Source organism: Dipodomys spectabilis, unplaced genomic scaffold, assembly GCF_019054845.1.
Source record: "Dipodomys spectabilis isolate Male_0828 unplaced genomic scaffold, ASM1905484v1 ptg000137l, whole genome shotgun sequence".
NCBI lineage: Eukaryota > Metazoa > Chordata > Mammalia > Rodentia > Heteromyidae > Dipodomys > Dipodomys spectabilis.
The window spans coordinates 12,264,584-12,278,176 of record NW_024870814.1 but is presented as its reverse complement, the minus strand read 5'-3'; the positions used below and the strand labels follow the sequence as shown (position 1 = coordinate 12,278,176).

Genomic DNA, 13,593 nt, shown 5'->3' with positions numbered 1-13,593 from the left:
CCTGTAGCCAGGTCATTTCAGTATACAGAGAGCCAATGTCTGATGTTAAGTCTACTGGATGATGGTGGTGGGAAAGTGCATTCAGAAACAGAGGACAGCAACCTGGAGTTGATAGCAAAACCCAATAGCTAGCCTGTACATTGTACACCATAGCACAATACTGCACATACTTTAATTTCATACTTTTCATTGTCTTTCATTAAGTCTTAATTGATACTTGTCTATCATCTATTTATTTAACTATCACTCTCTCTATCAACCTACATACCCATGTAGGTTGACTAATTGAATGATTGTGTCTATGATTAACAAATGGGTTCAAGGAAACCAAAGACTTAGAAAACTTAGAAAATCTAATCTCAATCATTAATTCTACATTTTGGGACCATTTTTTCTTGAAAAAATGACTTAAGTAAAATGCTATCATGAAAAGAATGTCATGACCCATGTATAAATTAAAATTCATTGTATTTAACCAGAGAATCATTCTGCCCCCTGAACCCCAGAGAGAAACACATTATCTTCAGGCACAACAGTGCTACCCTGGTATGATTTTTTTTGTATCTGGGTCATCATGTCTGGGCTGAGATACTGAAATCTGGCATGTTGGTGCACCTGTGCTGGCCCCTTCCAACCCCTACTGATTTGCATGTGCCCAGAGCACAGCCCAGTGCCCTGAGCAGTTCTTGAAAGCTGCTCACATCCTGGACAGGAGTCAGTCCTAGTCAGCGCACAGCATGGACATGAAGGTCCCTGCTCAGTTCCTGGGGCTCCTGCTGCTCTGGATTACAGGTAAGGAAGGACTACGCTGAGGATCTCCTCTGTCAGCTGTCATCAGTGATGCTTGGCTGTTTATGAAGCTTTCTTATAACATGCTTGATTCTATGTATACTTCTTACTTTTCCAATGGCAGGTACCAGATGTGACATCCAGATGACCCAGTCTCCATCCACTTTGTCTGCATCTCCTGGAGACAGAGTCACCATCACTTGCCGGGCCAGACAGAACATTTACTATGGGTTAAACTGGTACCAGCAGAAACCAGGGGGAGCTCCAAAGCTCCTGATCTATCTTGCAAACAATTTACAATCTGGGATCCCCTCCAGATTTAGTGGCAGTGGATCTGGGACAGAGTTCACTCTCACCATCAGTAGCCTGCAGCCTGAAGACATTGCCACTTATTACTGTCAACAGTATTATGATAACCTACCCACAGTGATACAAGCCATAACATAAACCTCCAAGAAGCAGAAGTGTGAGCCTGGGCTGTCCCAGATGCTTTCCTCATGCTTCCTCTTGCAAGAGCTCTCCTAGAATCATAGGACAGGAATCTTTGTCAGGATATCCTGGACCAGCGAGTCTCTGTGTCTCAATCTTTGGAGTAAGTGTAATTATAGATGTGCGATACTGGCACTGGGCTGAATGTATAAGGTACATTATGTAATAATAAATATGAATTATATAAAGTTTATTATGGGTTATTTTGTATATATGATGTATTATTAGGTATTAGTCTATGATTTTTCTGATTTTCCTATTCTTTTCACGTTTTTTGTAAAGGTGATACATAGAGGGATTACAGTTACAAAAGTAAGGTAATGAGTAGGTTTCTTTTTGAATAGTGTCACCCTCTCCTTCATTATCTCCAATGTCTACCCTGCCAACTACTCCCCCAGCCCAAGCTGTAAAGTTCATTTCCAGTATACTGTCTAACAAGTATTATTGTCACATTGTTTTGTTATTATATGTTATGTCATTTATGTATGTTCTTAAGACTTACCAAATTTTTTATCCAATGTATAGGTGAACTTTTCCATTTTACAAAATATTGTGCTACTGATTATAACTTTACCTGGAAATATATCCAAATAATCATAAGGAATAACTTGAGGAAAAAAGTCACTCTGAAAGAGTTTCTATGGTGGGTATTGAAGATTCCACTACTAAATATCACGAGTTAAGTATTAGGGAAAAGGTATACAAAAAGGTGAATTAAGAGCAAGTAAAATGAAAAACATAGGGCATCTCTCTTTTATAGGCAATGTTCTAACTGTGGATTTAGGAGAAAATAGATGGAGGAGGTGGAGATGTGGTGTGATTAAAGATTTCAGGGGTTTGTTGGTATTGAAGAAAATACTTAGGATTATGAGATATTGGATCCTATGAGTGAAAATAGCCAAGGAAAACATTGGTCCATGGATGGAAGAAGGTAAAACCCCAGAGAAAGATACAGCAAAGTAATCAACACTACTGTTACAGTTACACAAACGAGGATGCTGAAGCAGAGAATTAAGGAATTTAACAGCTGCCACACTCCATAAGGCATGGAAGGGCGGGGCCACCAGGGCACATTGTTTGACCTCAAGCTCACAGGATAGCAGCTGGATTGTGTCTATGGATGTACATTTTACCCTGAGTCTGTAGAGACATACATGGAATAGAGTGGCACAGATGAAAATGCTTTCTTGAGACGCATGTTGCAGATGGAAAAGGAGAGTTTAATTTTTATTGGGGAAATAGAAGACAGACAGGGAGGACATTCAGAGCCAGAGAACTTAAGCCAAAATAAAGAGCTGATCACACTGTCTTTCAAGACATGCAAGGTTGAAGACCAGCCATCCAATGAGCACAACTTGAAGGAGCAGGAAAAACCCAATGTGGATTTTAGGTAGACCAGATTTTCAGACTGCTAAGTAGCAGAGAGCCTGAGATTACTGTGATTGTTTTGCTCATAACAATTGCTGCAGAAGTGGCACTGTCGCTCAAGCAGTAGAGTGCTTTCCTTGAGCTGAAGAGCTGAGGGAGAGTCCCCAAGCCCAGAGTTCAAGACCCACAACCGACCAAAAAACAAACAAACAAACAAAAAAATTGCTGCATAATGGGCAACTGTTTTGTTGGCTACATAGTTTTAGTGTCTCTGTTTCTTAGGGTTCTCTACAGTAACTTTTGGATAAGATTTTCACCTTGGTTCCTGGAATATTCTTCAGAGTTTTTCTAATGTTAGGTTCAAGAAAAATACACTGCCAATAACTTTGGGTGAGACACATGTAAGTGTATGCTTTTAACATTGTACATGTCAAATACACATCATGAGATGACAAGAAAACAAATAAGAAGAATATAAGAAGTCCAGGCATGGTGATGCATGCCTTGTACTTTCAGATATAAAGGACAAAGAGGTAGAAAGATCTCAGCCCAGGACCAGCTCAAGCATTTTTAATACATTCCAGATGATATCAGAACAATGAATTAAAGCAAAAACAGTTGGGAGGGTGGCTTAGTAGATAGAGCACTGGCCTAGCAATCTTAAGTTCCTGAGTTCTAACTGTAGTACACTCAAAAAGAACTGTAAGATAAAGAGAATAAAAACTGTAATGATACACAAGAAAGATTCTATGCAAATACCATCAGGATAATTTACAGTATGTTGACATATCAATTTGAAATTTCAAATCATTGAATGCAAAGTTATCCAAACTATGGACTAGGCATGCGTCTCCCTGTTTTGCAGTCTAACAGAATCAAAGGCACATCTCCCATGCTGGACACAGATCATTCTGATACCAGATTTTTAACATTTTAAAATGCAGACCCCCATATTATGTCTGGCTCCTCACTCCCAAATGCCAAATACAGACATAGTGAAGGGCAGAAAAAGGAGATTTATCATGGTAGCCATCGGAAAGCTGCATTTTAATATATATCCACCATCTTTGTATAAATCCTGTGACTCTTATTTCTGTGATTGATAAGCAAGAAGCCAGACATGGAGATGTCGCTCAAGTGGTAGAACACCAACCTTGAGAGAAAAATCCAAACAAGAGTGAGCAGGAGGCCTTGAGTTCAAGACCCTGTCTTAGAACTGAAATAAAAAAATATTGAATTTACAGGAATTAGAAGAAATTGAATACATGATTTGTAGTGAATATATTATATGCTCAGTAGTAAATGATATATTATATAGTAAATATAAAGCAATATATTTGGTTCTATTGGTGTTTGAACTTGGGGTTTCCTGCTTATTCTGCTCTAAAACGTAAGTCATTTCACCATCAGTTTTTACTTTAGTTTATTTTTCAGATGAGTTGTTGTTATTTTACCTGGCTTGGTCTTCTATTACAATCCTTCTAATTTCACCTCCTGCATAGCTGCAGAAATGTATACCACACGCTACAACTTGTTTTTGTGGTTGAGTCTCACTGCTTTCCAGGACAGCTATGAAGCACAATCTTAAATATCTATGCCTTCAGGTTAGCTGGGATTGCAGGCATAAATTACCATTTCCAACCCTTCAATGAAAATGCTTTTAAGAACCTTGTTACTAAGGTAGGCCCTGTTGGCTCACGTCTATAATCCTAGCTACTCAAGAGGTCAAGAGTTGAGCATCATGGTTCAAAGCTGGACCAGGCAGGAAAGTCCTTAAGACTCTTATTTCCAATAAACCACCAGAAAAATATAAGTGATGCTGTGGCTCAAGTGGTAGAGCACTAGCCTTGCTCTGAAGAGTTGAGGGACAGCTCCCAGGCTCAGAGTTCAAGCCTCATAACCGACCAAAAGAAAAAAATGGAGAATTATTTGTAATATGTTATATTTCATATAAAGATGAAGAAAAAACAATTTCACATTACAATATGAAAGAAATAAACTCAACTAAAATAAAAGCACACAGAGTGAGTGTTATACCCAGGAGCCTGTGTCCAGCAATGTGACAGCAGAATTAGGGATGTTATTTTTCTTTTATGTATTCTTTTGTTGATTCTCACTGGAGGTACAATATCTACCTTATAAATATTCAAAGCAAATGGATGATGAGAAGGATAAAGGAAGATGAAATTATGATACTGTAACAGGAAAAGGAAAATGCAAAAGTTGGAGAGAATCTTTATGAATAAGAAGCCACTCTCCTGAATGATCAGCTAACCATACAGCCGGGCCAGTAGGTAATTTGTTAAAAATAATATAAAAATGTAATCCTGGAAAGTCCAGGTGAATATAATTTGATTTATTGAAGGTAGGAAACACTTCTCAAATAATGAATTAAAATTATAAATTAAAAGAAGCAACATTCATTCAGTTTTCATCCACAAGACTCCAGACCTATGGGACCAGAAAAATCACTGAGAAAGAAGAAAAAGAGCTGAGCCATTAAATGGTATATCCTAAGAACATTCAAGAATTCCTAAATCACGTTGACTTTTTGCTTTCTTTGGAATCAGGAAGCAAAATAATATGTCAAGCATCACACTTCTTTTCCTACAGAATACCCATCCCATTACAGAAAAAATGTTTACCTCTTTATTCAAATAAGCTCTTAAGATCTAGGATTTAGGAAATCTATGATTTAGGAAAGGTCAGAGGGCACCCCTTCCTCTATGACCATCAACCAGGTGTAGCCCAGAACCTAGGAGATTCACAATGGAGAGAAGTTTAGATCCAACTGGAACTGAGAATTTGAAGATGTTTCCTCTTTGAACATTATTTCTTTCTGCTCAATAGCTCCCAATAATAACCAGGAAGAGATACTACTTGTTAAAGCTCTTTATCATATCACCTGATCTGGAAGAAATAATTTAATATTAATGTTTGTAGAGCTCATAAATTTCATAGATTAAAATGATGATGATAATCATTATGAAGGGTAAAATGTTTTATGATTTTAGATAAGTGTAACTATGCCACAGTACTGTGAAATTTATGTAAGCTACTTAATCTCAATAAAGAAATCTTTTTGAGGAAAAAAGCTCTTTATAAATACTTGCTCAAAAGATCTTGAGACTTTAGTTTCTGTGAAATTGAATAGTTCATTGACTCATGACACATACACAAAAGAAAAGCATCAGGTCCTAGGATAAGTTCCTGTATCCACCTGTTGCAAGGCTGAATAGCAGTAGGAAAATGTTTCACATGATATAAACACCTAGAACATTTCAGTAAGGCTTTACAAACATTCCCTGAAATGATTCCATATTAAGTAGAAATAAAACAGGTTAGATTTCATATACAGAGGTAAAATATGGCTGTCCGTAAAAATGTACTCGTTTATGGATTGATTGGGGTTAACAGTCCAGAAATTAGTTGTTACTAATATTCCTAAATTATGTGTTGGTTGCCACTCAGGTTTTAATATTTCAACAAGCTTTCAGGAAGGTTTTTGTCAAACTTTCAGCATTTGGACTTGTAGCTTTTAATTGATTAACTTCCTTTCCCTTTCCCTTCTTCTTCCTCTGTCTTTTAAAATTTAGGACAATTTTGCTTTTATTATAACTCATTAACAATGACTAAACAGAAAGTATAACACAAGAAAGACTAATTGAATCTCTAAGGCTGTAAGTCCAGTGACACTGAAGTCTTTCCAGTGAGACCTAGGGAGCATTGGCACCGAGGATTTTCAGGCCTTTTAATGCCAGACATAGTGGTAGAATTCGAATTCAGAGGCTACTACCATCTAATGGAAGACTATATCTCACTATCTCGTTTACCCATAGATTATTCCTGAAAAACACCCCAGGATGCTATGTCTTGATAAAGAATGACAGCCATGGAAGATGATTGAAAATGTATATCCTTCTAGTGTATAGTGTATCCTTCTAACGCTGAAACTACAGGGAAAATAAATCTCCAGGATGCCTCTACCCATTTGGTTATAGAATGAACCCATAACTAGTATATGTCAAGGACAAGCAGACAAGGTCAAAAGCTATGTACATATGACCAGATAAGATGATGGTAAGTGAAATGAACTCCAAGATAGGGACCCAAGTGGTTTTTTGCTTTCTTGCTATTGTTTCTAACATATTTATAATGTACCATGTGATTTTTTTTGTTTCTCTGTATCTTCCTCACCCATGCTATAACTCCTGTTTTCACTGTATCTGATGTTGGTGCACTGCATCTTTTTTTATTTTTTGGTCTGTCTTGGGGCTTGAACTCTGGGTTTGGGCGCTGTCCCTGTGCTCTTCAGCTCAAGGCGAGTGCTTTACCTCTTGAGCCACAGCGCCACTTCTGGTTTTCAATAGTGAGAAAGAAAAAAAAAAAACACTTGTGTCTTTGTCTTGGGCTTCATTTCGCTTAACTTGATCTTATCTGGTCATATGTATATAGCTTTTGACCTTTCCTTGATCACAGTTAATGTCATTTGCTCACAGGAGAGGGCCCACCCTCCTGGTGCCTGTTTCCTTCTCACCTGACAGATTGTCTCCCACCACTGCACCCACCAGGACATTTGCATATTGCTCCCCAGGAAAAAGCTTCCCTGCAAGTCCAACATAAAAGGTCAGCTCTAAGATTCCTGAACTGACCAGGACTCCTTACTCTCAAAATAAGGTGCCCTGCTCAGCTCCTGGAGCTACTCATGATCTGGATCCCATGTAAGAATACACTAGAGCTGAGAAAAGGGATGGGGAGGGGCTGAGCTCTGTTGCCATTGCTTTCCATGTTGGTTGTATCTACATGTGAGATGTGCAGATTTGTCCTCCTGGATGGAAATATGACATATGTATCTGTGAGATTGAGGAAGATTCCCGAAGCAGCAAGGACCTGTGCTCTGGTTACAACTAGATAGTGGGATGGTGCTGGCAAATTAGAAATCCCTTACAGGCATGATTTAGAAGTATCATATTCTGTGTGTGTGTTTGTGTGTGTGTGTGTGTGTGTGTGTGTGTGTGTGTGTGTTCATTGTGTATTTTATGAACATTTTGATGCATAAAATGAAAATTTTAAAATATTGCATTAAATAAGAAAAGATGCTTATGAAAATATCCTATGATGCTTGTAATTAACTATGTTCACTTCACTCATTATTTTAGGGTCAAGTGGGGATGCTATAATGATTCAGAATTCAGTTTCTCTGACCCTCACCTTGGGAGATCCAACCTCCATCTCCTGCAGTTCTAGTCATTCTTCTACATAGCAATGTAAACACCTATCTGGATTGGTTCTTGCAGAAGCCGGCGAGTCTCTACAACTCTTGATCTATAGGATTTCCAACCAATATCCTGGGGTCTCAGACAGGTTCAGTGACAGTGGATCAAGCACAAATTTCACACTGGCTATCAGCAGGGTGGAGCTGAGGCTGTTGGAGTTTATTACTGTTTTCAACATACATTTGGTCCTCCCACACTGATACAACCCTGAACTAAAACCTTCCTTCTGAGTGAGATAGCTGTGCTCATGTGTTGCTGTTCTGGGAAATCAGCAGAGCAGATAGTGTAAGTCTACCAAGAAAGAAAATTGTGTTGTTATGATGAAAGTGACTGAGTCCAGAAGAAGACAATTTGATAATTATACTACATACAATCTACAAAGACTAGTAGAACAATCATAGAAGAACAAATATCAAGAGACTTCAGGTAAAATATTAGGTATTTAATGAAATAACTTTATTTCATAAGCTATTTATTTATATTTATTTACACTTAAATGTAAATTATAATAATTATAATGTAATGTTACAATTATAACATATTACATATAAACATATAAATTATAAATATATAAATTTATATATTTTATATATTTATTTATTGTATTTATAGCTGTTTAGAGCTATCCAGTTTATAACTATCAAATGTTGTGTGCGATTTATTTTTCATTTGTAATGAAAGTTAAAATAGTTCCATCAAGATGGAACTATAGAGCATACTGTTAATTCTGTGCAGAAGCTGAAAATCCAGTTGTGTTTCTAGCTTCTATTGTTTGTTCATCAAACATTGCCTGATCATCAAGCTCTTAGTAGTGTTTGGTACTGTCTCTTAGCTGGATCACCCTGAAGAAGATACAGCATTGGACTCTGCACTCTGGTCTCTGGCCTTCTGTGTCCTGGGGCTCTGGCTTAGTTAAGACAGTTGATAGGAACTTCTGCCTATCCACTCTTTCCCATCACAGTCAGCAGAAACTGAAATGGTAATGGCAAAGAATGAATTAGGGAAGGTTAACTTACTCTCCCTTCAAGAGGGAAGGCAGAAATCTTTGTGACACTTGTGTGTATTCGAAAACCCAAGTGCACTGAGTTAGCCTTTGCCTGACTGACCCTCACTGGCATTAAGCAACCTTTAATCATCAAGTGGCCATCACATCATCAAAGGCTCTCTGCAGTAACAATTTTTTTATCTGCAATTTGTTGTATCCCATACCACACATTCTAGTGACAATTGTTGGGTCCAACTGGTCTGGCAGTGGATAATCTGGATACAGACAGCCTTCCTCAACTTGATCAAACCAGGGGTATACCATAATTTGATGTATATCCAGCCTCTGTTGTGGGTCTACTGTTCTGAGCTGCCAAAGGATGTTACGTCCTTTGGTAGTCAGGTGAGATGGCACATGATACTTGCCCTCTACAATTTCTGCACATAGCTGATTGGAAGCGTTCCCTTTAAATGGGAAATTTCCTCTAACCATAAACAACAAGCTAGTGCCCAGGCACCAGACAGCTACCTTAAAGCCATTATATTTTGTTGCAGGTATATTTCAGGGACACGGTACACATAGGCGCCACAAATTTCTGTGAGCCACTGACCTGGGCAATCCTTGTGCTTTACTCAATGCCCGACCTTGGCATTGCATTTCCATACAGTAGGATGCTGTGAAGATTTAGGTCAAGGTGTGCAATCTGATTCAGATGAAAGTACTGCATAGTACTTACTATCTGCTTTATAAACCTTCTGGCTTCATTCTAAAAAAAGGAGCCAGATGCTTCAATCCACATTTAGAGGTTTCCTTTAGTCGCCGTCTCCATCACCAGGTAGACATATTCCTCTCCCTGGATCACTTTGTATACCCTGACCCTGTGAGGGTGATTCAGAGCTTTAACAATTTCCACCTCATTGTCCACCAGCATGGGGAACTAAAAAAAGACAGTGGAGTGTGGTGAAACCGTGTAATAGTGTTCATAGGTCCCAAAAGTCTGAGACTGAGGCCTTTTTCACGTGGAGCAATATTCACAGCCCTACCTGATCAACCTCTGTAACTTTATTTGAGAAATAATCACAAGAGAACATCATTAATGCTTAAGTGTATCTTGTATCTAGTCTTGGTTGTTTTGTTGTAATGAGCCTTTCTGAGGCCTAGAACTATGACATTGCACAGTGTAGGTCTTGGAAGATTCTCTAGTGTCCAGTGTGCATTTATCTCCCATGGCATAAAGTCTTTTACTATGAGGCTCTCAATTCCATCTGAGAAACCAAAGGATGAAGGTGGAAAGCTGTGAGCTCACTGAGATATCTTAATAGGAGAAATATAGGTCTGGAATGTATATGAACAAATGGAATATCTTTAAATGATGGATGGAAATTCTAACAGGCATAGTTAACCCAACATTTATCTATACTTGTAACATTTTGTAGAATACTAATCAGAATCACGTCAGAGTTGATTCTGTTCTCATCTCTGTCCAGCCATTTTACAAGGGTTCAGAGTGGCACTGATCTGATGTCTAATTTTGCCATGGCTTCACATTGTGCAAATATGTGGGTCAACAGAAAAGCAATAGTAAATGTTCACTGTGCCTCCCAATCCCCTCCACATGGGAGGGGATTGGCAGTCTACTGCCATCATTACTTTCCATCTCAGAATTTGGCCACCTGGTGATGGACCTGGAGCCCACTTGGAAGTATTTCCAGACATTGTCAACAAAATTTCATCATGATATACTAATGGAAAAATAAGAAATTACATTAAATATTTCCAGTTAACATTTGGTAAATAGTGAAAAATCTTTCTTGAAAAACACATAAACCAGATAAACCCACACAGCGAATATAATGGTGGAATGTTCATTTACCTAAATATATATAACCATTGCTACTGATTTTTCCCCAAAATCAGAAATATACTCATCATCACTGAGCACTTTGTACAAATGCAAAATAGCTGATCCTTCTTAGTCCGAGGAATGACAGTCTGCATTTTAACAAGGTAGAAAGTATCCAGGGAATGTTTTGCAATCCAACCTTTAGGAGCTTTTTACCTAAGCAAATGAAACCTTTTAAAAAAAATGTTGGAATTTGGACTTGATATTCCTCCAGCTCTGTTATTTTTTCTAAGAATTATTTTGCTTCTTCTATTTCATTGAAGAATGAGGTTGGAATATTGATAGGTATCGTATTGAATTTGTAGATAGCCTTTGGCAGTATTGCCATATTCATTAATCTTCCCAATCCGGGAGCATGGAAGGTATTTCCTCTTCCTTAGTTCTGCTTTAATTTCCTTTTTCAGGTTTTTAAAGTTTTCATTGTAGAGGTCCCTCAATTCTTCAGTTAACTCCTAGATGTTTTAATTTTTGTAGGGTAATTACAAAAGGAGTTGCTTTCCTGATTTCAGACAAGCTCTTCTCATTGTTGGCATACAGAAAAGCCATTGATTTTTGAGGGTTAATTTTACCCTGCTACTTTGCCAAAGTATGACATGATACTGCCATTAACCAAAACTTAATCTTATTTCTATATTCTTCCAAGAACCACTTTTAGATTGTGTATTAGTTTCTGATAAAAACAATAATCAAAATTTCTACAACTAGTTAGTTTCATTGCAATTACATATCATGCCATTCACAGTAAAAGAATATTTAAATAATCAGGGAAATAATCTGCTTAGTCAGATTTTTTAATGCCAAGGAAATAGATTCTATTTTTCAGTATCATTGTATACCTGTTTACAAAATGAACACAAAGAAAAACATACAGTAAGGATTTGGCAACACAACTCTATAGAATATATATTTTGTTTTTTTATATTTCAATGTCTTATTCATTAAGCAATACACAAATTGGGTTTTTATTTATGTTAAAAGAATTTAAAAAGAAGAACCCTCTAATTTAGCTTTTAGGCAAATCAATACATAAAATGATGGTAGAAACTTCCTAGTTTGCATTAAAAGATCACAGCTTTAATGATCCTCCAATAAATCAAGTGTTTATTTATAAGTAGGAGATCATTATTTTCACTACATGCAAAATATAAGAACATTTTCTTTTAAAATATGTGATTTCCTGTTTAATTAAATCTGTAAGACATGACAAGTACAATAGAAGAGTCATAGAATATATATTTCTACAAACACGCTATGAAGAGTGATGCCTCTGCGCACACAGCTCTGAGCTGGACACTCACTGGAACCCTGCACAATGTGACAGCCCCAAACACAAACTCCCAAGATATCCTAAGATTCTCAGTGTAGCAGCAGCAGCTGCAAAGCTCAGAGGACTACAGGGAAACAGACTTGGCTCAGGGGCAAATGGCTTCAGAGTCTTGAGAAAGAGTCATGGGAAGCCTGTCACAAGCACTGGGCAGCCCTCATGCAAACACAGGAACCAATACTTGGCCAAAATAACCTGGTAGCCTCTTCTTCCCTCTATATTAAGAGCCTATTTTGAATACATTTTAGTAGGAAGTGGCTGTAAGTTCTCTTTAAATGTCATCGCTAACATCGCTAACAGGGAAGATCTGTCATGACCTCCGGAGGGGACCTGATATCACTGGAGCTATTTGGTCCACTAAGGGCACTAACTCATGCCTGTTCCGGGTATCTGTCACTCTCCTAGCAGGAGATCAATTGTGACCATAGATGAACCAAACATTAGAACTTCAGAATACTGGAAATAAGCAGTGACTGAATAGGAGAAATAGATTTACAAAAATAATAGCATATTCTACTATGCTACATTCAATAACACAGACTATACATAGAAGATCACTAATGAAAAAGATTCAATCTTTAATTTTTTACAAATACAAAAACATCGTATCTTCAAGATATAAAATATGTTACACCACCAACAACATATTTTTTTCTTATGCAAAATTCATTGTTATTAATAATTATGTGTATTTACTAAAAATTGTTAATAAATTTAAAAACAAAGACTCAAATTGTTTTCATTGATGAAAAAGGATGAAAGCACAAATCAATAGAAAAAAGAAACCTGAAATTTTTACAAATATAATGGGGGGAAAGCATTACATTTATTTTTTTTTACTGTTATTGTAAAAATGATTTATAGAGGGGTTACAGTTACATAATCCAAGTAAAGACTACATTTTTCATACAGTGCCTGTGTATCTGATTTATAAAGTTGGTCTAAGAAGAAATCAAAAGGCATATTAAAATATCATGTCAAAAAATGCAACTGCTAAAATAAAATATTAAAACATATGAGTTTCAAAAACATGGTAAGAGTAAAAATTTATAACCATGACTGCATACTTAACAACAGAATTCTCAAAGTAAATTTATATTTGGAAAATTACCTTTAACAAACTCACCTTTGTAATAGCTGAGATTTGTTTCATGCTGAAAGAATCATTAACACCTACAATATCTACAAAAGTTTCAAAAATTAGCTGGGAGCAAATGGTTTACACCTGTAATCCTAAACTACTCTGGATGCTGAGATCTGAGGATGGCATTTCGAAGCCAACCCCAACTTCAGGCAGAAAAAATGCATGAGAATCTTTTTATGGGGGTTTGGGGGTGGGGGAAAGGGGTTGTTGCCCTGAGGCCTAAACTGAAGGCCTGGGTGCTGTCCCTGAGCTTTTTTGCTCAAGGCTAGAACACTACCACCTAAACCACAGCTCCATGTCCACTTCTGAGTTCCA

General features: G+C 37.3%; 1 pseudogene and 1 gene segment (V, D, J or C); one reads left to right on the top strand and one right to left on the bottom strand.

Moving 5' to 3' along the window:
* The window catches only part of LOC122116639, a 1,030,500-nt pseudogene that overhangs the window by 595,384 nt on the left and 421,523 nt on the right, over positions 1-13,593 (bottom strand).
* On the top strand, positions 702-1,236 carry LOC122116827. The segment is given in 2 exon segments: positions 702-792; positions 914-1,236. Coding segments are annotated over 2 exon segments (378 nt in total).